The sequence below is a fragment of the Neolamprologus multifasciatus genome, chromosome 22 (genome assembly GCF_963576455.1).
Source record: "Neolamprologus multifasciatus chromosome 22, fNeoMul1.2, whole genome shotgun sequence".
Classification (NCBI taxonomy): Eukaryota; Metazoa; Chordata; class Actinopteri; order Cichliformes; family Cichlidae; genus Neolamprologus; species Neolamprologus multifasciatus.
The window spans coordinates 28,871,765-28,899,430 of NC_140459.1; the positions used below are offsets into that span (position 1 = coordinate 28,871,765).

Sequence of the window (27,666 nt, forward strand, 5' to 3'; positions counted from 1 at the left end):
TAAAAAAAAAAAGAACACGAAGAAGAAGACCAACGCAGCAACAACAACGACAGCTAACCTTGCTATCGGTTAGCTAGCTTAAGTTAGTATCACACAAAATATGTCACGCTCAGTGTGAACAAGGGAGGAAACAATAAAGCTGCAAACTCAGATAACGTGACGGACATAGGTACGTCCACGCGTTACGTTCACTGCTTGTGAAAACATTTGAAAAACTGTATCCTGTTACAATGCCATGCCTGCTACAAATGGGAACGTTAGCGTGCTGCTAAGGCAGCTAACATAACCGGCTTTTCCCATACATTTGGTATTCGAAGCTAACTAAACTGAAGCTGAGCCTAACAACACGAGTGGATATCGCTGGTTAAGTGAAACCAGTTATCAGAATAAATGCTAATAATTGAAAAACAGACAAAATGTAGCGCTGCTTTCTGGTATGTTATAAGCTAGCTAGCATTTGATCATTATGAAGCCTATTTAAGCGTACACTGACGTAATTTATAAAACGGCGCTCGGACTGTCTGTGCAGTTTTTGTGGGTAATTTTGTTTAACGTAGATACACACATACCTGTGTACCGATCGTTTTAGTGGTGAAATGATGTCAGAGGTCTTGACGTGAGTGTTTTCACCTGTTAGATGCTAAGGGCAGCCTGCCACCATGTATGCCGTGTACAGACAAGCCCACACACCGACCTCAGTGGAGTTTTCTGTCTACTGCAACTTTATATCCAGTAAGGAGAAGAACCTGGTCGTAGCTGGAACGTCTCAACTGTTTGTTTACAGGATCATTCATGATGTGGAGGTAACTTTAACTCTAAGATTCCCCTTTTTCTTTGTGCCTTTTTTTAAACACAAGCATAAAAGGGCTTTTTGACGTATGCCACATTTGTGTTATTTCAGAGTACTTCAAAGGCTGACAAGTCATCTGGTATGTCAAAGAAAGCATCTCATTCAAATACAATTTTACTGTTGGTAAAAAAAAAAGTTTGTTGTTTTGCTGAGTCTCAGCTTTTCTTGCGCAGATTCCAAATCTCGTAAAGAGAAGCTGGAGCAGGTGGCTTCCTTTTCTCTCTTTGGGAACATCATGTCTATGGCCAGTGTACAACTTGTTGGGGCCAGCAGAGATGCACTCCTTTTGAGTTTCAAAGATGCAAAGGTATTATAGAGCAAGCAGTGTGCTGCTTAAATAAACCATGTTTTTTACCCCTAGAATTGTTTCTCAGTGACCTTTGCCTGTGTTTTTTCTCTCACCAGCTATCTGTGGTAGAGTATGATCCTGGGACACATGATCTTAAGACACTGTCTCTTCATTACTTTGAGGAGCCAGAGCTCAGAGTATGTAGCAACAAAAATAAACCTGAGTTTAAATTCATGTGTCAAAGTGACTCAACTGTGAATATAACTGTTCTCGTATTTTCAGGATGGCTTTGTACAGAATGTACATATTCCCATTGTCCGTGTAGATCCAGAGAATCGCTGTGCTGTAATGCTCGTTTATGGCACAAAACTCGTGGTGCTGCCATTCCGAAAGGACACGCTAACGGATGAACAAGAGAGCGGCGTTGGAGAAGGGTAAGCTATACATCCAATTATTAAAGTTGATTTGTTACGCTCAGTTCCAGCTCAGTTGTTTTGATTTTTTTTTTACTCTACTGGAGTAGCTTTGCGTGATGCAGTTCATAGAAAAAAAGGACACCAGTATCTGAAATCATTAGATTATTTGCTAAGATGGCCTGCATTTGTATAGCGCTTTTCTAGTCCCTAAGGACCCCAAAGCGCTTCACACTACATTCAGTCATGCACCCATTCACACACACATTCACACACTGGCGATGGCAAGCTACATTGTAGCCACAGCTGCCCTGGGGCGCACTGACAGAGGCGAGGCTGCCGGACACTGGCGCCACCGGGCCCTCTGACCACCACCAGTAGGCAAACATGGGGTTAGTATCTTGCCCAAGGATATTTGGCATGTAGCCAGGAGGCAGCCTGGGATCGAACCACCGATCTTCTGATTAGTGGCTGACCTGCTCTGCCACCTGAGCTATGGCCATAAGATCAATGAAAAGACAAAAATGAAACTTCTGAGAAGCATGTCCATTCATACACTCAGTGCATGGTCTTTATCACAAGTTACTACATAAGTGGGGGGCAGCATAGAGGTGATCAAAGCCCAGGCTGCTTTCATAGTGACCTTCAGCTTGCCTCCAATTTTAGTATTTCTCAACTGTCGCTTGATAAAATCCATGAATTCTCCATGAAATTCAGTTTGGCTGAGCTTGCCAATTAAGGGCAGTAACTTTGTCTGCAAACTACTCAGCCGAAGGTTTGGCACTGTGGGTGGGTCCTGCTGGAAAAGGATCAGCATTTCCATGAAGCTTGTCAGCAGGTGGAAAGTTGAAGTGCATTAAAATCTGCTGGTAGACAGTTAGGTTGACATTGCACTTGATAAAACACAGCGGACCAACAGCCATGAACACTGTCAGGTCATATTACACCCCAAATTGTCACAGACTGTACACAGGCTTGACACACCTTGGATTCCATGCCTCTGCACTCTTCTTCATGACTCTAGAAGTTGGATTTCCAAATGAAAGGGAAATTTTACTTTCACCCGAGATGAGGACAGTTGGACCAATGAGCAACAGTGCAGTTACTTACAACGTAACATGACTACAACTAACTACACATCAGGTGGACACAGCCCACAGTTACTGTGATTAACTGTTCACGGCTGTCCATCCCTCCTTTGCATTTTAAGCTACTTTCTTGCAACTGTTAGCAAACATTGTATCAATAATCATAAATGAGTAAGATAAAAAAAAACTGTTAAAAATAACCATAAAAATCACAACATCAATATAAGGAGTCACAATCAGCAGATTCCTGGAGAGAAATTGTACAAAGAAGTGGAAAAACTTGAGGGACAAATATTTTTGCCTCTGGAAAAAAAAACTAACCACCACAAATAGTGAAGACTTTTATTTATTTCTATCGTGACGGGCACTGTATGTAAAACACCTGGACACAACCACATGATAATTAACAGTTAATGCACCAGCACGCAACCAGAAATAAGGGCGGAGACATCAGCCTCTTATGTTACATAGTAGGCTCTTCAAACAGTGCAGAAGTCTAGCCCAGGTTAGCTGTTTCTAACATCTGGGGTTCAGGAAGGCACTTGTGGCCCATTTCCCGAAGATGTCTGTGCGCGGCAGCTCTTGATGCTCTGACGCCAGCCTCAGGCCACTCCTCTCCCAAGTTCCTGAATCAGCTCATGACAGTCCTCTTGAGGCTGTGCTCATTCCTGATTTCCCCTCCCAGCCAACTTTCAGGGAATAGGCTTTGATCCAGCACTCTGAGAACAGCCAGCGTTTTCAGCAATGACACTCCTTCTCTGGAGGGTTTGTGGTTCTGTGTGAACTAGTTTGGGATGCACTGTGTTCATAGTATTTGAATAGTAATTTAAATGAAATGGTTTGAATAATTTGAGATGATGTATTTCAGATTTTGATGAGCTACAAGTTGTGATCTTGAAACTTATAACAGAAACGCTTGACTTTACATGAGAACAGAATATATGAAACTCGTTTTTGAATTCAATTACAAAACAAAATGAACTTGTTTTACATCATGAATTTGATGAATGAGTATATAAAACAGAATAATAGAGTGAAGGATGTTAGATCCTCATAAACGTCTCTGTATTTGATGTTACCTAAACATGCTTTTTCTTTTAATGTTACTGCAGTTTTCAAACGAACGCTGTCTGTTTATCTCTTCTCCAGACCTAAATCCAGCTTCTTGCCCAGCTACATCATTGACGTCCGTGAACTAGATGAGAAGCTCCTCAACATCATTGACATGAAGTTCCTCCACGGCTACTACGAGCCCACGTTGCTCATTCTTTTTGAGCCCAACCAGACATGGCCTGGGTTAGTGTGAACAGAATTCAGTTCTGTCAGGAGAAAGGAAAAAAAAATACGAAAATGAGTCGCCTAATATATGCTTGGTGTTCTGCCCAAGTAAAGTATGCATCTGGAAACACTGTATTGGCAACTTGGTATTAGTTTATAGTTATGAGTTTCTAAGCAGCCACTTTTATCAGAATTGTCACTTCTATATGCTTTTTTTCCTCAGGCGTGTGGCTGTCCGTCAGGACACTTGCAGCATTGTTGCAATCTCCCTCAACATCATGCAGAAGGTTCATCCTGTCATCTGGTCTCTCAGTAATCTGCCCTTTGATTGTACACAGGTCATGGCTGTCCCCAAACCCATCGGTGAGTTCTGAGGAAGCGTGTCAGTGCTCTGTTGGATATGAATTTGCATTAAGCGAGTGCTGATCACACTTGAAACGTTTGCAGGTGGTGTGGTGGTGTTTGCTGTGAATTCGCTGCTCTATCTGAACCAGAGCGTTCCTCCCTACGGAGTCTCGCTCAATTCTCAGACAAATGGGACCACAGCCTTCCCTCTGCGTAAGATTGATCATTTCAAACCCACGCCTGTACGTGTATCTCTGGGTACGCTGTGATGCTCACCACTCTATACCATGTCTCGGTTGTGCAGGTGTACAAGATGAAGTGAAGCTCACGCTGGACTGTTGTCAGTCTGACTTTATTGCTTACGACAAGATGGTGATCTCGCTGAAAGGAGGGGAGATGTGAGTTATTGTAACACTACCAGCAGCATGCATGCAAATGTTGATGACATTAAATTATTTCTTACTGGCTGCTGATGTTTTGCAGTTACGTGTTGACACTCATAACTGACGGCATGAGGAGCGTGCGCGCTTTCCACTTTGACAAAGCTGCTGCCAGCGTCCTGACGACCTGCGTAAGTCCTGCCTCTGACTGTGAGCAGTGATGATCTGGTGATACAGGAACTCTGTTTCTTAAACAAATACTTGTTCTGTTGTGTTTCTGTGGACAGACACAGAGGACATGAGGGAGCAGGATTTGAGCAGGCAAACGTTGCTTTTTTTATTCCTCTGCTCTAATTCAGAGAGTTATGCCAACAGGAGCGAATCAAACCACTGTTAACCTTTAAACATACATCAGTGAAAAAGGTTTAGGCTATCTATGCTGTCGTCCTGTTTACATTCAATGCTTTCTTTTTCCACAGACTCTTTCAGGTTGTTAACATCTTTAAAAATAAAAAATGCAGGTCTTGCAATAGGGTTCGGGTTCTCCCCGGGTACTCTGGCTTCCTCCCACAGTCCAAAGACATGCAGTTAATAGGGATAGGTTAATTGGAAACACTAAATTGCCCATAGGTGTGAATGCGGGAGTCAATGTGAGTGCGAATGGTTGTCTCCTGTCTATGTGTTAGCCCTGCGACAGACTGGCGACCTGTCCAGGGTGTACCCTGCCTCTCACAGCTGGGATGGGCTCCAGCACCCCCCACGACCCTAAAAAGGATAAGCATGGATGGATGTCTTGCAATACAACAGTGAAAACCCTCAATAATAGTTAGAAATGATTAGGTGTCATCCTGGCCATCCTACCTGTTAGCTTATGGAAATGGAAATATGATCATTTCTTGACCAAAGGCTTAGGAGTAATTACTTGTTTTTCCATCCATGTCAGGTCTTAAATTTGCTTTAATATGACACTTAAATTGATCTTAAAAGCTTCGCTTGTAACTGTGGACCCCCTGAATGATGCAGCCAGTTACACTGCCGCCTTACATTACTCTTCTTCCTTAGATGGTGACCATGGAGCCCGGATACCTTTTCCTGGGTTCCCGCCTCGGAAACTCGCTGCTCCTGAAGTACACAGAGAAACTGCAGGAGACGCCAGCGGAGGAAGGCAAAGAAAGGCAGGACAAAGAAAAAGACAAAGACAAACAAGTGAGCTGGTGCAAATTTAAATACAGCAATTCTTAGATTCGGTGCTAGTTTGAGCGTTGAATTTAGAGCATTTTCTAGTTTTTCTCACTGCGCTTGAAAGGTGATGTTTTATTTGACGTGTTGTTATGAAAGTGGTCTCTTTTTTCTTTCTTTCTTTCTTTTAGGAGGAACCACCAAGCAAAAAGAAGCGAGTTGAATCCTCCACTAATTGGACCGGTACATTTCCTGTTTGACATGTGCACAATAGCAGCGTGTGTGAGAACTGCCAGTCTGTGTTATACTCGACTTCTTTGTTTTGTCAGATGAGGTGGATGAGATAGAAGTGTATGGAAGTGAGGCCCAGTCAGGCACTCAGCTGGCCACCTACTCCTTTGAGGTAAAAAGCTTAACTGCTAAGCTTAACTGTGGTGTAGATGTGCATAGAAGATGAGGAAGAGTCTTTTTCTGTCTCACAGGTGTGTGATAGCATACTGAACATTGGGCCTTGTGCAAATGCATCCATGGGTGAACCTGCTTTCCTGTCTGAGGAGGTACAGACAGTTGAAACAGTCTTATATTAATGCGACAGTTAGCTGTTATGAATTGTCAGCTCAATTTTTTTTATTCCACTCACAGTTTCAGAGCAACCCTGAGCCTGACCTGGAAGTTGTAGTTTGCTCTGGCTTTGGCAAGAATGGTGCCCTGTCTGTGCTTCAGGTAAAACTTCCTTACTAGATCAGTCTCTCATTCATGATTTCTGGTACCGCACCGTCCTAAAACCTGTGGTCGCGAGGCCCGTCTGCCACAGGTCCAGTCACGGTGCTAAAGTCAAGTCTGGGTCTACCAGGGCTGCCTCAGAGATCGACAGAGTAGCCTGTAAACACCCCAGAAACAACAATCCTCAGTGCATAATTAAAACGCACACAGGGAAGCGTGTGTGAGTCACAACAGTAGAATCGTGTGTCTGTTTTTTCCCCCCTTCTTTCATTTGTTAATTTGTGAAATTCTGTTCTCAGAGAAGCATCCGACCCCAAGTAGTCACTACGTTTGAGTTGCCAGGTTGTCACGACATGTGGACTGTGATCTCGAGTGATGTCAAAGAAGACAAAACAGTAAAGTGTTATTTTGTTATTTCTCTAATAAACATTTAAAATAAGTGCTGGCGACACCTTTTAAACTCACATGCTTCTTACATCTCTCACAGGCTGCAAAAAGCGATGAGTCAGAGGATGGGGCTGAGGCTGAGACGGGTGATGATGGTGAAGAGGGAGAAAAGGACAAAGAGGAGGTGGAAAAGGAGGAAGAGGAGAAGAAGACGGAACCTCCCCTGGAGGATGATGCGAAGAAGCATGGCTTCCTCATTCTGAGCAGAGAAGATTCAACAATGGTAAAAACATGTTAATCTACTTTGTTGTGATTGAAGTCGTGGTAAAAGACTGTAACCGATACTCTGCTGCTTTTCTTCGACAAGAAAGATTATTTAAAACATGGAACAGAGACTGTATATAAAAGGTGGAAGTAGCTACAGTGATGCCTCTCGTTAGTTTTGAACTCCTTTTGAAGCCTTAATGTTAGCGTTAGAAGCGGAAATCTATCAAGCGCTTCAAATGAAATGATCATTTAACTTGTATGGGTGAATCACACAGACACAGATACCTTGTAACTTTTTATTAGTAACAAACTAATAAAAAACTAGAGCTTCACTCACTAAACAAGGCAAATTACATGTTAGACAAATCTGTTCAAATGCTCCAAAAGGCACCACAAGCACACACATAGCGAAGAGGTCCAGTTCACTGACTCCAATGAAAGGATCTTAGCATTAAGTAGACATGTATATCTGTGTGTTCATGCACAGTTCATGGATGCAGCTTGCTAACCAAGCTTGATAGTGTTAGTTGACTGGCTTTTGGCTTTAAGATAAGAACAGCAGTAAACCAGAGCTTTCCAAAATATGGAAATCAAAACCGACGTGTTTATCCTCATATACAGTCTGTGCTAGTGACTATTAAAGGGAATTCAAAGTTTGGCTTTATTTTTCAGCGCCTGAAGGTGCTGCTTGATCTTGTAGACTGTTTGGCTGTAAGCATCTTTGCGTTTTCCTGAAGATCCTTCAAACAGGTCAGGAGATCATGGAGCTGGATACCAGTGGTTTTGCAACTCAGGGACCCACTGTGTATGCTGGGAACATTGGGGACAATAAGTACATCATTCAGGTCTCCCCCATGGGCCTTCGTCTGCTGGAAGGAGGTACAATTAGTTGGTTTATTTATTTTGTAACTTTTGTCCTTAGCTTTGAATAATTGCAGCTGGAAGCTGTTAAACAAAAACCTCATTAAATAAAGTAAAACAAGTTGTTGTGTTTTAAAAGCGTTATTTTAGTGTGTGTGTTTGTTTTGGTTCATCATTTGAGTGATACCTTTAACAATTTTTTTTTTACTTTTTCTGTCAGTGAGACAGCTCCACTTCATCCCCGTGGACCTGGGTTCTCCCATAGTGCATTGCTCTGTGGCTGACCCATATGTGGTTATCATGACTGCTGAGGGAGTGGTCACCATGTTTGTGCTGAAGTCTGACTCGTACATGGGGAAGATGCACCGACTGACACTGCAGAAACCACAGATTCCCAGCGTGAGTGACCGGTGTTCACAAAAACAAACACACCCCCTGCTGGCCACAGTGAAGCTCACCCAGCAGAGTTGGCCGACTCAGTTTCACTTCTTTAATATTGGCAGCGTTCATGACGGTCTTTCTCTTATGGAAACTGGATTTGCAAAACACTCTTATATGGTTCTCAGCAGTATTAACCTTGGTTAAACTGGTTTCTGATTTAACAGCAATCTCGTGTCATCACACTGTGCGCCTACCGAGACGTGAGCGGAATGTTTACAACAGAAAACAAAGTGAGCTGCTCCATCAAAGAGGACACCATCAGGAGTCAGTCGGAAGCAGAGACCATCATCCATGACATGAGGTAAGAGTTCAGTTTGCCTCCTCACTGACGCCTTCAACCAGTTTTCACACTGCTGACTGTTATTAAATGCGTGTGCAGCAACACAGTGGATGACGAGGAGGAAATGCTGTACGGAGACTCGAATGCGAGTGCAACGCCTGCCAAGGAAGATATGAACCGCAGCTTTGTGGCACCGACAACGTCTGGGAGCGAGGCGACCTCGAGCAAAGCAGAGCCAACCCATTGGTGCATGATTATCAGGGAGAATGGAGTGATGGAGGTATGGTGATAGTTGTTTACTGGAATCTACTGAATGCGGATTCACCATTTATTCTATTTACAATGAAAAAACAAACATGTAAGATGCTTTTAGAACTTTCATAAGAGAGATGTAATTTAAAGTCACATTTAAAAGCGTGTATTTCTTTTTTTCTTTCTTTTTTTTAAGTTATGATCAATGCATTGGGTAAAACGTCTGCACTCAGCTGGGGAGGGTTCATTTTCTCTGAAGTGGGATTGTATCAGGTCCTTGTGGACAGTCAGTGTGTTCCCTACAGTAACGACCTGCACACAAACTAAAGCCATTTTCTGCTGTGGCCACAATCAGCAGCACACTGATTGTAAACACCTAAAAGAATCAATAAGGTTTCAAGTGTTTGCTATCTTAGAACATTTTCACCACTTCTGCTGGCATCAGAAAGCTCTTTCAGACAACGAAGTGAAGCCGTCACACTCCACTAGAAACTTCATCTACTGCGACCTCTGTCAGTTTGTGTTATTTTGTGACTGCAGTTGTTTAGTGTACATTCAAACTAATAAAACTGCACAGTCACACAGACTAGACTGAATATTTTTCACCTTTTTTTTTTCTCAAAGACGTCTGGATGCTTTGAAGAAGATAAGTTCTTATTTACAGTGTTTCCTCATATTACAAACAGAGGGAGAGTGGGAGAGCTTCAAACACTGGCAAGACTTTTCTGAGGGAACTCAGATAGAAGGTAGAAAACTCCATGTCACTAAGCCCTAATTGGCGCTAAAGGAGAATATCAAACCACCTCAGGTTTTAGCTATTCTCATTAGTTTAACCACAATCTCATCACATTCTGTCACATGGATCAAGAAATGTTTGATTGAGAAGACTGAAAGAGTTCAGTCTTCATCTAAAACAGTGAATAATCAGCTTCGGGGCAGCCTTTTAAAGCCCCCCTCCACAGTTGGTCCTGATTGTTTACATAACTTGCTTTTTCTGTTGGTTTTCTTGAGGTGAGAGGTAATTGGACTAATGGCTGCATCTTCCTTCGTCAGTGATTTTTATGCAGTTAAAAGACTCTTGGCCTCAGCTAAGCTGTTATTGGTAATATGAGTGTTTGATCTTTCAGTATGTTGAAATTGTGTACTGCACACTGTTAAATCAGACATAATTAGCAATTTCCAAATTAGTTGGTTAAAGTGATCTGTGTTATTCTACTCCCAAGCAAACATTGTTTTCCCGGGGAAAAAGGATTTATCAGGTTCTGTTGGAGGGTAGAAATAAGCTAGCAAGCTGCTTAAAAAAATCAAAAGCTAAAAAGCAGGGAGGTTTTAGAGGGTTTGAAGTTGACATGATGCTCTGCAGCTTCTAGGTATTGCTGGCTACTTTATAAACTATAGCAACAAAGGTATAAATTGTTTTCAGTGAAAGTAAATTTCACTTTAGTTTAGTAGTTGTGACACTTGATGGACAAAAAGCAGCCAGCAATGTGTCTGAGATGCTACTTTCACAACAAAGTAAACAATGTTTTTGGAAAGTTTCAGTTGTTCCAAAGAGCTGTGACTGAGCTGATGGAGACTCATTTCTGATGCATGATATAATTCTGAGGTGTTGTAGTGCACAGCTTGATTTTATTTTAAATTAGCTTAAAGGTGTGCTACACTTTGTAATCTTAACACAGTTGTACAACTCTAGCATGACTTTGAAGAAACACACAAGAGACTTATTATTTAATCACTTAACAGATTGATCTGTGGTTCACGGCCAGTTATAGTTTTTTCCTGGATGTTGACTTGCAGTTTGTTACAGTTTGTGTGAACATACAATAAAACTGAACTTGAAAATAACACGTGATCAGTATGTACAGTAACGAATCAGAAGAACATTAGGGCTTATTTCCGCATTCACTCATTTTGACTGCTGGTTATTTGAACAGATTTATCAGCTGCCAGACTGGCGCTTGGTGTTCCTGGTGAAGAACTTCCCAGTGGGCCAAAGGGTGCTGGTGGACAGTTCCTCTGGCCAATCGGCAACACAGGGAGAGGGTAAAAAAGAAGAAGTCACCCGTCAAGGAGAGATTCCATTAGTCAAAGAAGTGGCTTTGGTTTCACTTGGCAACAATCACAGTAAACCATATTTGCTGGTGAGTTTTTACAGTTTTCAGTACTAAAGTCAGATGTTGTGTTGGAAAACTCCCAACACTCTACAGTCACTTCTGCTGTGTCATATTAATCATTCACCAGATGTAACAAACCATAGTAAAAAAAATCTACATTTTCATTGTTTTCTAGGTCCACGTTGAACAAGAGCTACTGATATATGAAGCGTTCCAGTATGATCAACAACAGCCACAAAACAACCTGAAAGTCCGCTTCAAAAAAGTGTGTGCACTGATAAAATTAAATCAAGTCAGCTTAGGTGACGCCTCATTAACCGTGTCACCGGACTCTCCACAGGTACCCCACAACATTAACTTCAGGGAAAAGAAATCCAAGCTCAAGAAAGATAAGAAAGCAGAGAGCAGTGCTACCGAGGAAAATTCCGGCGTGAAAGGTCGGATTGCCAGGTTCAGATACTTTGAGGACATCTCTGGATACTCAGGAGTAAGAATGCCTTTGTTAAGAACTAATTATAGACCTTTGTTATTCAAGAAACAGCCCTGCAACCAGGAGTCTTTTTGTGTCTTTGCTATCCCAGGTATTTATCTGCGGCCCGTCTCCTCACTGGATGTTGGTCACGTCTCGTGGAGCGTTGAGGCTTCACCCAATGACCATTGATGGCTCCATTGAGTCTTTCTCCCCCTTCCATAATATCAACTGCCCCAAAGGTTTTCTGTACTTTAACAAACAGGTACAAGAACTGTTTGTTTTATTTTATTTTTATACTTTACTAGACTGCACTGAGCTGGTTTTTATTATTAAATCGGTAGACAAATGACGACATGCAGACATTTTTGTCCTCAGAGCTTTATGAATATAAACGTGGAGGTCCTGAAGAGTTTAGAAATTCTGTTCTTTTTTTTGCACACGTTAAGAAAACAGACCACAGAGGAAGGAGCGTAATTATTCTGGAACAGCACCAGGTTTAATTGTCTCAGCTGAGAAAGTGTTTGAAGATCACTAAAGCAATTCAGAAGTGACATTACAGGAAGTAAACAAACAAAAACCAATTCAGATCCTTGAGGCTTTTCTGTGTGTGTGCTCTCCCACAGGGCGAGCTAAGGATCAGCGTTTTGCCCACGTATCTGTCCTACGACGCCCCGTGGCCAGTCAGAAAAATCCCTCTGAGGTGCACCGTCCACTATGTCTCCTACCACGTGGAATCCAAGGCAAGGCTCTTCTCGCTAAGCCCTCACAGCACCAAAGGCGCCGAAGCCTCGACACACATTCGAGGCGAAACACATTCCCCGGACTCAAACACATCCACTCACATAACACGATGCAAAATAAAAGCATATTGATCGAGGAGATGAAAGGCTTCTGGCCTTGAGGTTTTTCTTACTGGAAAAGAAAAAAATCAATGCAGGGTGACTTTGAAGGGATTAAGTCTTTGATGTGAACCTTTTTTAGTGGGATTTTGTATTTTTTCCTTTCAGGTGTATGCTGTGTGCACCAGTGTGAAAGAACCATGTACACGCATCCCGAGGATGACAGGAGAGGAGAAGGAATACGAAGTCATAGAACGAGGTCAGTGTTTCGGAGACCGTCTCTAAAGAACCTTCTGTTGTTTAAATGTGCTGTAGAAATAAAACAGACTTGACAGTCAACACAAAAAGATTATTATATAAAGATTTAATAAATAATATTAATAATTGTTTATTTAGCACAGTTCAACTCAGAGGATAGAACAAAGTATCGATGCTATTGGACTGGTAGCTATCCAGTACCAGCACCTGCGTTCGTATTGATATTATCAATGTATGAAAGTAGTGATCAGCCTTTCCAGCAAAAATGTTATTCACTGATCACTTGACAGCCTTTATTCAAAGAATATAGATTCAGTACATACAGAATATTTGACCTTAGATTAGATTAATTGCTGTTTAAATACAGGGAGGTTCTATTTATCGGTTACTTCAGGGGGTCATTTAGAAGTATTTGACAAACTACTTTTAGTTGGCTATTTGAGCTTTTTAAAAAATGAATTTAATCAGTCATGTTAAACTCAACTATTTTCAGATACTTTTAGCTGTTTTTGCTTTTTTAACTTGGAAACTACATTAACCTGGAATTGCTCTGTTATTCACAGCTGTGTCTTTCAGTTATTTCTAAATTACTTTTTGTTATTCAGTCAGCCATTTACAATATATTTCCTGAATATGGGGGTTTTGTTTGTATTTAAAGTGTCACCTTGATGCCAGTTTAACTGTCTATTCATTGTTTTTGGTGATTTGTGTGCTTTTAGCTAGATTTCAGTCATATTTTTGCATAGTTACAGACAAATATGTCATCTTAAGCTACCGGGCTTTTGACTTGTGGTGAATGCATGACATTGAGCTCTCCTCCGTAGCTGCTAGCGCAATCGTTTTTGTGTCACTGCTTTTACTTAAGATCAGTGTAAATCTGAAGTTGTCTTTGGCTGATTCGTTTCCATGTGAATGGAGAGCATTGACGTTTCTCCTCTTGCCCCCTGCAGATGAACGCTACATTCATCCGCAGCAGGAGAAGTTCTCAATCCAGCTCATCTCTCCAGTGAGCTGGGAGGCTATTCCCAACACACGGTAAAAGCTTTTTATTGCACTGCTTTGAAGAGCCATAGTGCAGTTTGTGAAATCAATAAATGCTTTGTTTTAATAGATACTGGGCAGCCATGGAGAAAGTGGTCCAGCCCAGATTGTGCCAGTTTTATTTTCTCATTTTCCCTGCCCTGAGCTGTTCCACTGGAGACTGTGGGAGAAGTGTGGGCTTTAATTGAAAGTCTTGGGCCATTTATCCAAGTTGTTGTAGACTATAAATTTAGTCTCACGTGGCTGCTTACCTTCATCACTTGAAAATATTGAGTGGTTTATCCAGGTCCCTGTTCATTAACTACTCTGTATTATCATTAGCGCTCCTCTGAGTGCTTCGCTGTGAGCAGCTGAACGATGCATTATGTAAGCCGGGCCCAGTCTTCTTAAGCAGCATATTTTGGGGCACTGAGTTATTGTATTCCTGTGTTTGATGTTAAAGTGCATTTCATTCAGGATCATTTGATCTGTTATTGTGAAGCAGGGACAGCTGAGGCTTTCTGCCAGTTTAAAGTCTTCAGATTAGAAAACATTTTTAGTTGAACGAACTGTTTTAGATGCACTCAGAAGGTATCTTCTGAGTGCATCTAACACCGCCTACTGGTGTTGGCCAGAGGGGCCGATGGCGCGATATGGCAGCCTCGCTTCTGTCAGTCTGTCCCAGGGCAGCTGTGGCTAAAACCGTAGCTGCCTCCACCAGTGTGTGAATGTGAGAGTGAATGAATAATGGCATTGTAAAGCGCTTTGGGTGCCTTGAAAAGCACTATATAAATCCAATCCATTATTATTATTATTATTATTATTATTATTATTATTATTATCTTCAAATGCTGTGTCTAAAGAGCAGCTGCTTTACTGCAAATTACTGTAATGTAACTTTTTTGAGCGCTTTGATCACACTTCACTTGCATAAGAGCGTGACCTCTTCAAAGGACGATGGAGAACTTAGTTACAGGCGGATAACTCAGACTAGTGAGCTAGTGTTTCCCTGGTTTAAGCCGGGAGAACAGTTTTAGTATTTTAGTTTCATGCTGCTGCTTTAGGTCTGCTTTCTTTCGCTTTGCTCAAATCGCCCACTTTAAAAAGTTTACCTTCCTTTTCCCCAAGTCATTATCAAAAAAAAAATTCCGGTTTGACTTTTAGTGAACTAAAGATCCGCTTGATGGTGCAATATAATATGTTTATTTTCTCTTCAGAATTTATATTGATTCAACTTTCCGCTCATGCTTTTCCCCTGGGCCTCCATGCCCCACCAATGTGACCCACCTCACAGTTTGAGATCCCCTGCTCTTTGTATCCCTCTCTGTATATGATTTATACAATAAAAATCAATCACCTGTAGTGCACACTTGGGTTTTTTCCCCACTCAAAGCCCCCCCAGCGTTGCTTCGATCGTCACAAAATCACCCAGAGAAAAAAATCGTCTCACACTGGCTGCTCGACTATATGATTTCCTGCTGAGCTGGCAATCTTTCTAGCACCTTCTCCATATTGACATATAATCTATACAGCCATATAAATCCCAGTAATCTATGACCGGACGATGCTGTATCATAGATAGATGGATGCTAACAGGAGTGAATGATTGTGATGTCTGTCTCCATAAAGGATTGACCTGGAGGAGTGGGAACACGTCACGTGCATGAAGACGGTGGCACTGAGGAGTCAGGAGACTGTGTCTGGACTGAAGGGTTACATCGCAGCAGGAACGTGTCTGATGCAGGGGGAGGAGGTCACGTGTAGGGGCCGGGTGAGCTGGAAATGAACCATTATTTAGTCTCTTCCTCCCACATGTCACCTCGTAACAAAACTACTTTGTTAACTTCCATTAAATTCGTTTTTTGTTTTTCAATTTTGTCTCACCTTCAGATTCTGATCCTGGATGTGATTGAAGTGGTGCCGGAGCCCGGCCAGCCCCTCACCAAGAACAAGTTTAAAGTGCTCTATGAGAAGGAGCAGAAGGGACCGGTGACTGCTCTGTGTCACTGTAACGGATACCTGGTGTCAGCCATCGGCCAGAAGGTCTGAAAAACACTCATGACATGGCTGCATATAGCGACACCAGTGCTCCGTCACACTGGGTCTGGTTATTGAACAGTACTCAAACATTTACCTGGTCGGGCGAGTCCTAACCTGCTTTCTAATCCAGCCTCTACACACATCCCACTCAGTGAAGAGTGTCACACTGTAGGGTCTTTAATGGATCAGATGTCCACCATTAAAATTTAGTACTTCTAAAAGTTTGTTATTGCTGTATATTTTAGAAAATGTTGCACAATCAGTCAGATTTTACTATCTGACTGATTGTGCCCGGTCGCCTCTCATCTGAACTCACTTATTATTAAGCCTCTGAATTTTTTCGTCAGGATGCTCGCTGGAGTTTAAATGACCTTTAATGTTTCATTTTTGAAATTCTGCGATAATCACCCAAAGAGGTGAGTCACCCGCAAAAACAAATGGTATAACTTCCTCTTTCAGATCTTCCTGTGGGTCCTGAAGGACAATGATCTGACGGGTATGGCCTTCATCGACACGCAGCTCTACATCCACCAGATGTTCAGCATCAAGAATTTCATCCTGGCTGCTGACTTGATGAAGAGCATCTCGCTACTGCGCTACCAGGAGGAGAGCAAGACGCTGTCTCTTGTCAGCAGGGTGAGGAGGAAACGGCACGCCACGACTCAGTGGGTGGAGCCTGTCCCAGACTCAAACGTCTGTCATTTCAAGTATTCCCAAATGAAGTCAGGGTTGTAAACAGTCAGGAAAGATGTGCTGTATGAGAGTGTAAATCAGGATTAAGTAACCGTGGCTACAGCACACAGTGGAGGGTGTACTGATGAAGATCTGGGAGTGATTACTGATGTCTTTCAGCAAGGTTCATCTTGACGAGAGCAGCTCTGGCAGCAGGGGATGATTCAGGGGCCTGTAGCCTTCTCTGTTGGGTTTTAACTCTTTTCTTATTGTTTTGGCAACAGGATGCAAAGCCTTTAGAAGTCTACAGCATCGAATTCATGGTGGATAACAACCAGCTTGGATTCTTGGGTAACGTCTGGAATAATCTTTATTTTACAAAAACAATCAACAACAAAGAAACTTTAATGATCAAATCGTTTTCTCACAAAGCTTTTCTGTTCTCTTGCAGTGTCGGATCGAGACAAGAACCTCTATGTTTACATGTATTTGCCTGAAGGTATGTGCTGTAGATGTTTTGTAACTTAATTTAAAATTACACAGTCCTTGTTAAGTGCTCCGTGTGTGTGTGTTGCAGCTAAAGAGAGCTTTGGAGGAATGCGCCTGCTGAGGCGAGCGGACTTCAACGCCGGAGCTAACATCAACACTTTTTGGCGGATGCCGTGCAGAGGGGCGCTGGACGCTAGCAGCAAAAAGGCTCTAACCTGGGACAACAAGCACATCACGTGGTTCGGTGGGTAGCAGCACAAGGCTTTACCGGGAGAATCAAAACCTCATACCAACAAATATTCCTTTTACTAACTGAACTAAGCTGATGTTACCGAATCACATTCAGTCACAACATTGCAAATGTGTTGTGAGCCAAAGATATTCAATTTAATTCATATCAATTTTATTTATATAGCACCAAATCACAACAACAGTCGCCTCAAGGCGCTTTACATTGTACAGTAGATCGTACAATAATAGAGAAAAACCCAACATTCATATGACCCCCTATGAGCAAGCACTTTGGCAACACTGGGAAGGAAAAACTCCCTTTTAACAGGAAGAAACCTGCGGCAGAACCAGGCTCAGGGAGGGGTGGGGCCATCTGCTGCGACCGGTTGGGGTGAGAGGATATGACAGTAAATTAAAACAAGAAATATGATGTAACTGAAAACAAACTGTAAACGATGTATTTTAAAACTAAACTAAAAGTTTTTGTTAAAAATGAGTTTTTCCCTCCCACTGTCACCAAAGCACTGAGCACTCAGAGTCTTTACGTTACAATATAAAGTGAGGCGATTGTTGTTACTGATTTATGCTGATTTTATTTTGTGAACTTATCACAATCACCAAATCACAACCAGTATGAATCACATGGTAATGAGAAGCTTCAGTTCCCTATATGAACTAATCATGTTCCCACAGCAACCCTGGATGGAGGCATCGGCCTGCTCCTCCCCATGCAGGAGAAGACTTATCGCCGTCTGCTGATGTTGCAAAATGCGCTCACCACCATGCTGCCTCATCACGCCGGTCTGAACCCAAAAGCCTTCAGGTTAGCAGCACTGCAGCTCTCTGACATGAATTATGAAACGTTACAGTTCGGGATGCTGATGTGAGTGACGTGTTTGTCTGTGGTATCCAGAATGCTGCACAGCGACAGGCGGAGCCTTCAGAATCCTGTGAAGAACATCCTGGATGGAGAGCTCCTCAACAAGTACCTGTACCTCAGCACGATGGAGCGCAGCGAGCTGGCCAAGAAGATTGGGACGACTCAGGACATCGTGAGTGCACAGAACAGCAGACCGGAGCTTCCCGTTAGCTCAGCTCTTCACTCATTTAATTTCCTTCTACCTGCAGATCCTGGATGACCTTCTGGAGATCGACAGAGTAACGGCTCATTTCTGAACGCCACATTCCTGCTTCTTCTTCACTGAGCTGTTTTATAGTGAACAGAAGAGTTTTTGTTATGGAAACTTTGATTTGTTTTCTTAGAATATTTTGTATAAAAGAGGGAAAAAAACAAACCAAGACTGATGTGATTTCTTCGTGTTTTATTACCATGTTCTCATAATTTAAACAGTCAGGTGGTGCTGGACAGAATAACTGAGAAAATGTCTGCTTCATTAAAAAACCTGCAGGTTAAAAACCTCATTGGATTTGGTTTCCCAAAATTACTCTAAAATAAATAAGATTTAATTACTTAAAAGTCACATTGGTAGTGTTGCTCCTCTCGCCCTGGAACGGATGCTTACAGTCTTGTAGTGGAGCACATTCTCCCCCAGCAGACCCTGAAGGTGGTTTGGTGGGAACGTTGCTCACGGTCGAGCAGCACCATAAACCACCAGCACTCGGAGCTGCTTGAGCAGCAAAAGGCTCACTGATGAGCTGCGTTCACTTGTGCTTGGAATGAATCCTTTGTAGTGAGACGCTTGCGTGCTTATTTCAGGTACTCGTACAAGTCGGAGTCCAGCGATAGGAGGCCCAAGTACTGGAGCAGCGCCAGGACCGCACGTGTCAGGCTCATCACTGCCATCTCTGATCTGTAAAAGTAATCTAATCAGCCTCAGTGGCTCCAATCGCAGAACATATAATTTCTTTAATTATTGCACACCTCAGAGCAACTTCAAACTTGACGCTCTCCCATGCAGTCCTCCCCCAGCGGAAGAGCCAAAGCTGAGGGAGGACGCCGACCTTCTCAGCCTGAATCTTCCCCCAGCCTCGCACGGCGCTGTTGATGAGAAAAAGAGACATGCACAAGATCTGCAAACTTTTACGACATTCTGCTGGAGATGTGGAGCCTTCACAAAAGATTATCACTCACAGCACTTCTTGAGGCAGATATTTTAAAGTATTGTTTTAATCAACTTTAATGTTCACCGAGACACAAAATTACATTTAAAAATAAACATGTAATTCAGTGTCAGGCTTTAAAATTCTGCATTTTTGCTCAAACAACTTTGCACTCTGGGGAAATTTCTATTATAACTTTCATGCTGGAAAATGAGCTGACTGTGCAAGTGTGGAGTTCAGTGCGCTGCATTGATCGGTTTTTATTTCTTCACAAAACTTGGTCCAATAGAGGCCATGTGCCTTTAAGTTATTAATACAAGGTCCTGAACTAGAAATCCATAGTGCATTTTGACCAACCGTGTGGGGACATTTTTCTTTGATAAGCACAGAACAAAGTTAAAACAAAGTTCAAAGTGTCTCAAAAAAAACCCAAATAAGGACAAATGTATTGATCCTGAGGCCTGGTTTTCTTTGAGTGTGTGTGGGGCTCACTTTGGGTTCTGCTTACTCAGGGTTCACACTAACTGCCCAGCAGACATTGACTCATTACGCTCTTTATTGTTTGAATACTTCCAGGCATCAGGTGTTTTAAACAGACTGTAGATAACAGATGGACAGAGTCATAAGCCATCACCTACTGGTGTCTGTGCATTAGGGTTTTTGGCTGATGATTTTTGGAGTCAGAAGTGACTGTATATGGGTGAAACTGTGGTGTGCACACTCATTAGCTGATCCTTGCAGCTGTATCCACACAGGGGCAACACGCAGCATACCCACTAATTTAAACCTAAGTACCGACTGACATTCCCAAAAGAAATATTGCTTTACACAATGCTGCTCTCATCCTTAATGGCCCTGACCCCTGAGATGTTGTGTTAGGGTGTTTACCTCTTGGCCATGACAAAGTAGCGGTCCACCGGCGCCCCCAGTGTGATGTTGATGCTCCGCACCGTGTTGATGTTCCTGAACACCAGCAGCATGGGCCGAGGCATCGACTTCAGCACCTGCATGATGCTCTCGAAGCGGTGGACGGCCATCTCACGCATGTAGGCCGTCTCCTCCCTGCTCAGGATGTTGGAAAGACCCAACTTGTGCATGTTGATTGGTCGCTGCAGCAGCATCTCGCAGAAGAGGAAGTACTCTGCAGAGGACGACGAGCCCTCGTGTTTGATTTTAATCCCCACATTTGTTCATAACAAAGTTAACATGGCGTTTAAGTCAAGCGTCCTGACCTTTGACCCCGAGGGCGCTGGACTGCTGCTTCATTTCTGCCTCGTCCCTGAGGACTATGGACCTCCAAAGTTTACAGAGGGCCTCTCGATCTCTAAGTTCAAAGGTCAGAGTTAAAGCAGATAGCTGAACAAAAACCTGAGAGTATCTCATGCCGACTCATCAGTTTCTTACTGCTGACTGAGGTATTCGTACAAGCCGTGGTCCAACAGCACCAGCTCCGCCTTGTTGTCAGGACCTCGCCTCACGAGAACTGCAACACATGATCCAAATTTGAGTGACTTCTTCTCTTTAGAACCTCTGTTACTAACTCATGTTATTTCATATGATATGTATATGTTTTTTTTTAGCATGAGTAAACAACTTGAACTTGTTTATGAACGTTAATGTAAAAAAAAAAAAAAAAAAGTAAAAACAAAAAATCTCAGAATTTTAAAGAATTAAACTTCCCACACAGCCACTGATTTAAAAACCCTGCTATAAACAAGTTTCTTAATAAACACTCAAGTGTGTGACTTTTCTCATTTGGATTTTTCTAAGGCTTACAGGTGTCTGGCTTCTTTGTCAGCTGTGTTGATGCCTTTCGTAGATTTTAATGGAATTAACTGACAAAGAACATGTCCTGTTATGTGGAACAGAGCATCCAGGAAGTTTGTGCTTCAGTTTTAATGAGTGAAATCACAGGACTTTATTGAATCACTTCTATAAGGTAAAGATTGTCCTTACAAGGTAGCCAGTGTTGGGTTTAAAATGTACCCTCATTCCTAATTATGAGCCTTTTTGGGCCATTAAAAAGAACAACAACAACAACAACATGGAGGAAACCAAATGCTGAGGTTTAAAAACGCAGAGTAACAACACCAGTGGTTCCATGCTCTACAGGCCATGTGATGTACCTACCATTCCCGGGGTGAGGGTCTGCATGGATAAAACCCGTGTAGAATATCTGCTCAGCAAATGTTCTGATCAGTTTATCTGCAGTCTGAAAAATAAAGCTACATTTATTTTATATAGCACCAAATCACAAAAACTGTTGCCTCAAAGTGGTTTATGTTGCACAGACCCAACAATAACAAGCACTTGGCGACAGTGGGAAGGAAAAATGTATTTTAACAGGAAGAAACCTCCAGCACAATCAGGCTCAGGGAGGGGCAGCCACCTGCCACAACTGGTTGAGGGTGAGACAAGAGAAACAAAAGACACTGAAACAGAGAGTGAGAAGAGGCGAGTGACTCGAGGATTTAGAGTATCGTCAGCTGCGCAGCTTACATCTTTCAGACTCAGTCCTTGACGTTTTATTTCTTCCACGCTGTTGATTTTACAGCCGTCGCAAAACTCTGCTGTCAGCACTCTCTGAGTATTGGAGAGAAAAAATAAAGAGGATGCCGATGGAAGTCGAGCAGTATTATTGTGCACTTACTCTGTACTAGTGCTGGGCGATATGACGATATATATCATGTGGACGATAGAAAAGTGTCTATCATGCCATTTGTCTTCTATCGTTTCTATCATAATTTTTTAAATTATTACATAAAATATAACATTAAATAGCCTGTGGCAAATATATTAGTGTTGTCTTCTCACTATACATACTCTTAACTTTATGCAAGAGAAAATAAAGTATGAAAAAAAGAAGAAGATATTTTTCGCAAAACTCCGTCTTGTGGTATTGCGACATGGTGCTGCTTTACGTGCACCCGGATTTGCGACATGCTTTACGGTAACTCAAAACGATGGACGTGCGACATGTTGCAGTTTCATGCCCGGACATGCAACAGGCAGAGACAGCTACACAGGCAGCCCAGGAAGAAGCACTTTGACCGAAAAGAGGGGGTACATCTGTGATTTGGTTACATTTTGGGTTCAACAGCACCAACACGGAGCAGAAGACGCCCATTTCCAAGCTATGCTATAAAACTATTCCTGCACCCGATGGCAACACAACAAATCTCTTCTATCACCTACAGAAGGTCCACGAAAAGGAATACTCAAGAATCTAGAAAATTCAAGCTAAACCAAGTTGTGGAACGATGGGAGCAAGTTGGGAAAAGAAAAACTATAGCCAGCCGAAGATACAGCAGTCTTTCACACAAGGCCCTTATGAGAAAACGTCCCAGCGCCATAAACAAATCACAGGAGCCATCTCGCATTACATTTGTAAAGGCATGGCCCCTGTTTATGTAGTTGAGAAGGACAGCTTTCGTAACCTCGTCAAAGTCCTTGATCCGAGGTACGTTATGTACGTAAGCACTTCAGTAAAGTCGAGTTGCCTCGCTTATGACGTATGCCGGCCCAAAGGAGAGAAGGATGTTTGCAGTGTTGTGCATTATGCCTTGACGACTGGCCTATGGACGAGCAGAGATACGCAGCCCTACATGAGCGTAACCATCCATTTCATTAACAAAGACTGCACCCTCTGCGCTCGCTGTTTACAGACTGCGTACTTTCCAGATGACCACAGGTCAGGTGGTACATTGTGATATATATTGTTATCGTCATATAAAAGAATTCCTATCGTGATAAATATTTTTTCCATATCGCCCAGCACTACTCTGTACCACTGACAACAACTTCACCTTGCTGGTTTGCTCCCAGAAGACTTTAGGTACAACCACAAATTTAAAGTGTTTCAGCTCCTCTGCGCACCTCTCAGAGTTCCTGGCCTCATTCTCAAAGTCCAGCTCCTGAGCCAGTGTTCCCTTCAAGTCCTACACAAATTGCAATAAAACTCTGTAACTTCTGAAGTTTTCTAAACAGAAAATTGTGGTGAACTCCAGACCTCAAGGGCCAGTGTTCTGCAGGTTTTAGATATCATCCTGACTCAAATGAGTTCATTAACAGGCCTCTGGAGAACTTCAAGAGATGTTGAGGAGGTAATTTAGCCATTTAAATCAGCTGTGTTGGATCAAGGGCACATCTAAAACCTGCAGGACACTGACCCTTGAGGCCTGGAGTTGGACACCCTGGGTTTAGAACATCGAGTGAATCGGTCAAGTCATACAGACACTTTCTGACCTTAAGGACCCATCGGAACCCAAAACTGGGGTGCATGAACTTAATAATATCCAGCAGGATCTCCAATGTTCGGATATCTCCATCAAAGCGATCCCTGAGGTCAATGAACTGCACCTGTGTGAAACAGGACGAGAAACTATTAAAAGTCAGGACCAAACTTTCCCATAACCAAAAATAAAACCTCAGACATAACTGAATCATTGTTTCATGAGGCTAATGCTTCACTGCTGTAGTGAGGTCATTTAAAATGTTAACAGTGATTTCAGCAGCTCACCTTCACAGCGACCGGAGTCCCGTCAAACAGCAGGGCTTTATGAACCTGAGCTAAGCTGGCAGCAGCGATGGGCTCATAGTCGAATGCTTTAAAAAGCTTATCAGGGGTCTTGTTGAAGTCTTCTTCAAAGAGAGCGTCCACCTGTTAGAGACAGACACATCCTGACCAGTGTCACTCTGTCCTCTTTCACGAGTCCTGTGCTTTGCTTGTGCTGCACTCCTCACCTCTTTGTACCTCCTGTTTAGAGCTTTGTCTTCTAGTAGTTGCAGGGTGTGGATGTACTCAGGGGGTAGCAGGTGGTTGAAGGCACACAGGCCTTGGCCAAGCTTAATGTACAGGCCTCCATTCTTTATGGCTCCTTCCACGATGGACTCTGCTGCCCTCTGGTGGCAAGCTGACATCTCAGTCACGAAGGATGGATTGCTCTAACAGGAAGATACACGTAAGACAGAAAGCATTAATGCCATCAGTGCTAAAAATGAATGCTAACTAGTTCCTTCTAGTTCACATGAAGCTTGGACCCAACATGTAATAAAGTGACTGAAGGGAGAAAATAATGTACATGTACTCTGCTCTAAAAATGAAAGGGCCACATTTTAATGAGAGAATAGCATCAATTCAGTGACGCTTCTGGGATGTTGATGTGGCCAGTCAAGCAGCAGAAGGTGGTGTTAATGAAATTAAAAACAGGTGCATTAGAGGGGCAACAATGAGACAGCCCCCAAAACAGGAATGGCTTTATAAGTGGCCACTGACATTTTCCCCTCCTCATCTTTTCTGTTTTTTGATCACTTTTGCATTTAGCTAGTGTCAGTGTCACTGCTGGGGCGATACCTGGAGCCTACAGAGGCTGCAAAGGTAGTTCAAAACCTCCAGCATGGCACATCAATAAGTCCCATTGCCAGAAGGTTTGTTTGCAAACTTGTCAAGAGCACAGAGGAGATTCTAGGAGAAAGGCAGTTACTCTAGCAGAGCTGGAGAAGACCATAGAAGGCCCAGAGCTACAAAATGACCTCCAACAGGACAGAAACAATTAGAAACAGACTTTATTTAACATAAATTTATTTAAGGTGCTTTATACTGTCAGGTAAAGACCCTAAAACAATACAGAAAAAACACCCTCCTTTTGATTAAGCACTTGGGGACACTGGGAAGGAAAAACCCAAAAACAAACAGGAGGACAGGACAAAACACACACTGTGGAAATGCAGAGTGGGGTATAAACACAGTGAAGAAGAAATGCTGAGTGCACCATTACAAGCCCGTAGTAGTCTGAAACTATTGCATAACTAAGGGAGGATTCAGGGTCACCTGATCCAGGTTTAAGTATAAGCTTTATCAAAAGTTTTAAACCTGATCTTGAAAGTAGGGAGGTGTCTGTCTCCAGAATCTAAACTAGTAGCTGGTTTCACAGAAGAGGGCCCTGGAAGCTGAAGTCATTGCCATGGGAACCCTGTATGGGTTCATAAGGGTGGTCTGAGGGGTCGACATCCTCTAGTGGGCCCTGCGCTCACTCCCTGGCACCACGGAGACTGACATATGCCACAGAATACCAGAATTGGCAGCTCCACCACTAATTCCTTGCACTTTTCACAGAGAGAGCAGGTTCACCCTGAGCACATGTGACAGGCGTAAAAGGATCTGAAGAACATTTTGCTGTCTGTACCACTGTTCAGTGGGTCAGTGATATCTGGGGAGGCATATCCATGCAGCGGGACACTGACCACTGCAGGCTTGGCAACGACACACTTTCAAAGGTCTTTTTATTAGACAAAGGTTCCAATACAATGTATACAATAACACAAAATGCTTCAGAATATTCCAAAACTTCAATCTTGTTCCCACCCTAACCCCTAAAACAACAAATAATTGGCAGCCTGCTGCCCAACTAAACCAAAAAACAAACAGAAAAAAAAACAAAACAAACAAAAGCAAAAAACAACAAACAGACTCATAAAAGGAAAAAAAAAAAAAAAAAAACAAGGGGGGGGGGGGGGGGGGGGGGGTTCCTTGGACTACTCAGTAACAGTAGTTGTGGGCCTTTCAAAGAAGTCCAGAAAGGGGGACCACAGTTTATAAAATTTATTTTTAGACCCACGAACTGTATATCTAATTTTTTGGCAACGACACACTGACCCTGGCATTAGGTGTCATGAAGAAATCCTTGGACTCACTGTCAGAACTTCAGCCAAAGCTCTAGTAACACAATCTATATGACCCGCTCTAAAAACAAACTGACCTCATCTATTCCACGAAGCAGCACGTTGGTGGTCCACCAGTAGTCAGCGGAAATGAAGAGTCCCACAGAGAGAGATCTGAGGACACACACATATCTGATGATTACTGGAACTGAAAGGTCTGACTTACAAATGAACAGAGTTGCTAGCATGTGATGACAATTCCTAACACGATCAGCGGTAAGAGGATCGTTTTTCAATAATAAAGATTAGTGAGAAAAAAAGTGAGGATGGCAAAATGTTCTTAAAAATGTAGTCTGTCTGAACTGATCCGAGAAAGGCAAATTGTTACACTTCCAGCAAGTTAGAATAAAGCAAAAGTGTACTTTAAATACAGTGACACAGCACTAGTGTAATAAAAATCACGTGCTCTTCATTTACCACTAGGCTCCACACACATAGGCTGCTGCAATACAGCAGAGTCATTCTCTGCCCTCATGTTTATCCTTTCATACATATTATGTTGTTAGTTTCATTTAAGCAGCACCAATGGTTCTCCGGTGTAACGGTTTAAGCATTTGCATGAGATTTCTGGTTCCACGCTGGAAGTACATACTGATCCGTTAAGGGTTGTGACCGTCTCCACCCTGCTCTCAGTCTTGTGGTGTAACCCAAAAACTAAAAGTAATGAGACAGAATTTACAACCTTATAAGAGGGATAAAATTATCGATTTCCATAAAAGGCAATGTTGTCAGAATATTTGTTTCTTTTGCTTTTATCCATTCATGAAAAAATGACCTACTTTAGCTAATGTTCCTGACAATACTTAGAGAACACTATTAGATAAACAAGTCTAATATGTAAGTTTAATAGATAAGAAGTCACCATTTAGAGACCATTTCACAGCCTCAGACTGAACACGTGTTAGAATCTCATGATGCTGATAATGACATTCATACAAACCTGCAGAAGCGGCCAAACCCTTCAATCACAATCCTCATCTGTCTCCTCTGTCTGGGCTCCGATACGGCATACTTGATGCTCACCGCCACGGGAACGCCAACAGAGAGGCCAATGAGCGTCTTCCATAACAAGCCTCTGCGCTTAGCATCCCTGCAAGATTTAAAACACACACATAGTCTCATTGCATGCAGACTTGAGCATAGCCTGAAGCTCATCTACGGTCCTCAGCTGTCTGCTACCTGAGTGAACTGAAAGATCGCCTTGCTGGGAGGGATGAAGATCCAGGAAGCGGAGCTCTTCGGAGGAGAGCCAGTTGATGCAGACATAACGTCAACTGAAGAAATACAAAGCAGTGTATGAGTGAACTACAGCGCCACTTCCATCTGACACATCTGAACTCTGTGTTTGCACAGGTTAAGTCAACATTAACCAACCCCCCGAGTTAGGTAAAGAAGTTTAGGGCACGAAGTAAAGTGTGGGACCAGAGGACTGACACTGTGTTCTGAGGAACAACAAGAAAACATCCGCGCGAGGGACGGGAAGCGAGAACGTCTGGTTCAAGGCGAACATGAGCAGCTATACTGACACTTTGTTGTTCTTGGCAGTTTGCTTTTGAAGGACAAAATGTTTCCAGTGCAGATAAATTAATTTACACATGTCAGCGGGGTCAGGGACCTGAACAGCCCAAACCCCCATCCTCCCAAGTGTTCCAGCGCGCACGAACACTTAGAAACGATCCACTCATGCAGTCTCATTCTCCAACTCACATCATGGCTG

General features: G+C 42.7%; 2 protein-coding genes across 5 annotated transcripts in view; one reads left to right on the plus strand and one right to left on the minus strand.

Annotated features, from left to right (window-relative positions):
• On the plus strand, positions 1-22,113 carry cpsf1 (cleavage and polyadenylation specific factor 1). Its single transcript, XM_085148754.1, has 38 exons — positions 1-169; positions 638-803; positions 902-929; positions 1,024-1,157; positions 1,256-1,336; positions 1,422-1,573; positions 3,790-3,936; positions 4,142-4,281; positions 4,366-4,476; positions 4,568-4,661; positions 4,747-4,834; positions 5,706-5,849; positions 6,014-6,065; positions 6,152-6,225; positions 6,305-6,379; positions 6,465-6,545; positions 6,845-6,940; positions 7,033-7,215; positions 7,937-8,078; positions 8,281-8,459; positions 8,666-8,802; positions 8,881-9,061; positions 10,968-11,174; positions 11,323-11,412; positions 11,488-11,634; positions 11,729-11,881; positions 12,243-12,359; positions 12,627-12,717; positions 13,667-13,751; positions 15,366-15,507; positions 15,627-15,779; positions 16,236-16,412; positions 16,733-16,799; positions 16,900-16,947; positions 17,026-17,181; positions 17,862-17,991; positions 18,082-18,220; positions 18,297-22,113. Exons 2-38 carry the CDS (start codon positions 660-662, stop codon positions 18,342-18,344), a joined length of 4,413 nt encoding a protein of 1,470 aa, XP_085004880.1. The 5' UTR covers positions 1-169; positions 638-659; the 3' UTR covers positions 18,345-22,113.
• adck5 (aarF domain containing kinase 5) overlaps positions 18,487-27,666 on the minus strand; it is a 12,985-nt gene continuing 3,805 nt past the window's right edge. For all 4 annotated transcript variants that reach the window (XM_085148761.1, XM_085148760.1, XM_085148763.1 and 1 more), the window contains exons 2-15: positions 27,129-27,223; positions 26,890-27,039; positions 25,988-26,063; positions 23,973-24,173; positions 23,749-23,889; positions 23,475-23,588; positions 23,036-23,167; positions 21,729-21,812; positions 21,360-21,441; positions 20,634-20,712; positions 20,462-20,553; positions 20,118-20,370; positions 19,051-19,167; positions 18,487-18,979 (exon numbers count right to left, since the gene is read on the minus strand). In XM_085148761.1, coding sequence (XP_085004887.1) covers positions 18,877-18,979; positions 19,051-19,167; positions 20,118-20,370; positions 20,462-20,553; positions 20,634-20,712; positions 21,360-21,441; positions 21,729-21,812; positions 23,036-23,167; positions 23,475-23,588; positions 23,749-23,889; positions 23,973-24,173; positions 25,988-26,063; positions 26,890-26,927 — 1,512 coding nt within the window. In that variant the 5' untranslated portion in view covers positions 26,928-27,039; positions 27,129-27,223 and the 3' untranslated portion in view covers positions 18,487-18,876. The remainder of the gene's footprint in view (positions 18,980-19,050; positions 19,168-20,117; positions 20,371-20,461; positions 20,554-20,633; positions 20,713-21,359; positions 21,442-21,728; positions 21,813-23,035; positions 23,168-23,474; positions 23,589-23,748; positions 23,890-23,972; positions 24,174-25,987; positions 26,064-26,889; positions 27,040-27,128; positions 27,224-27,666) is intronic.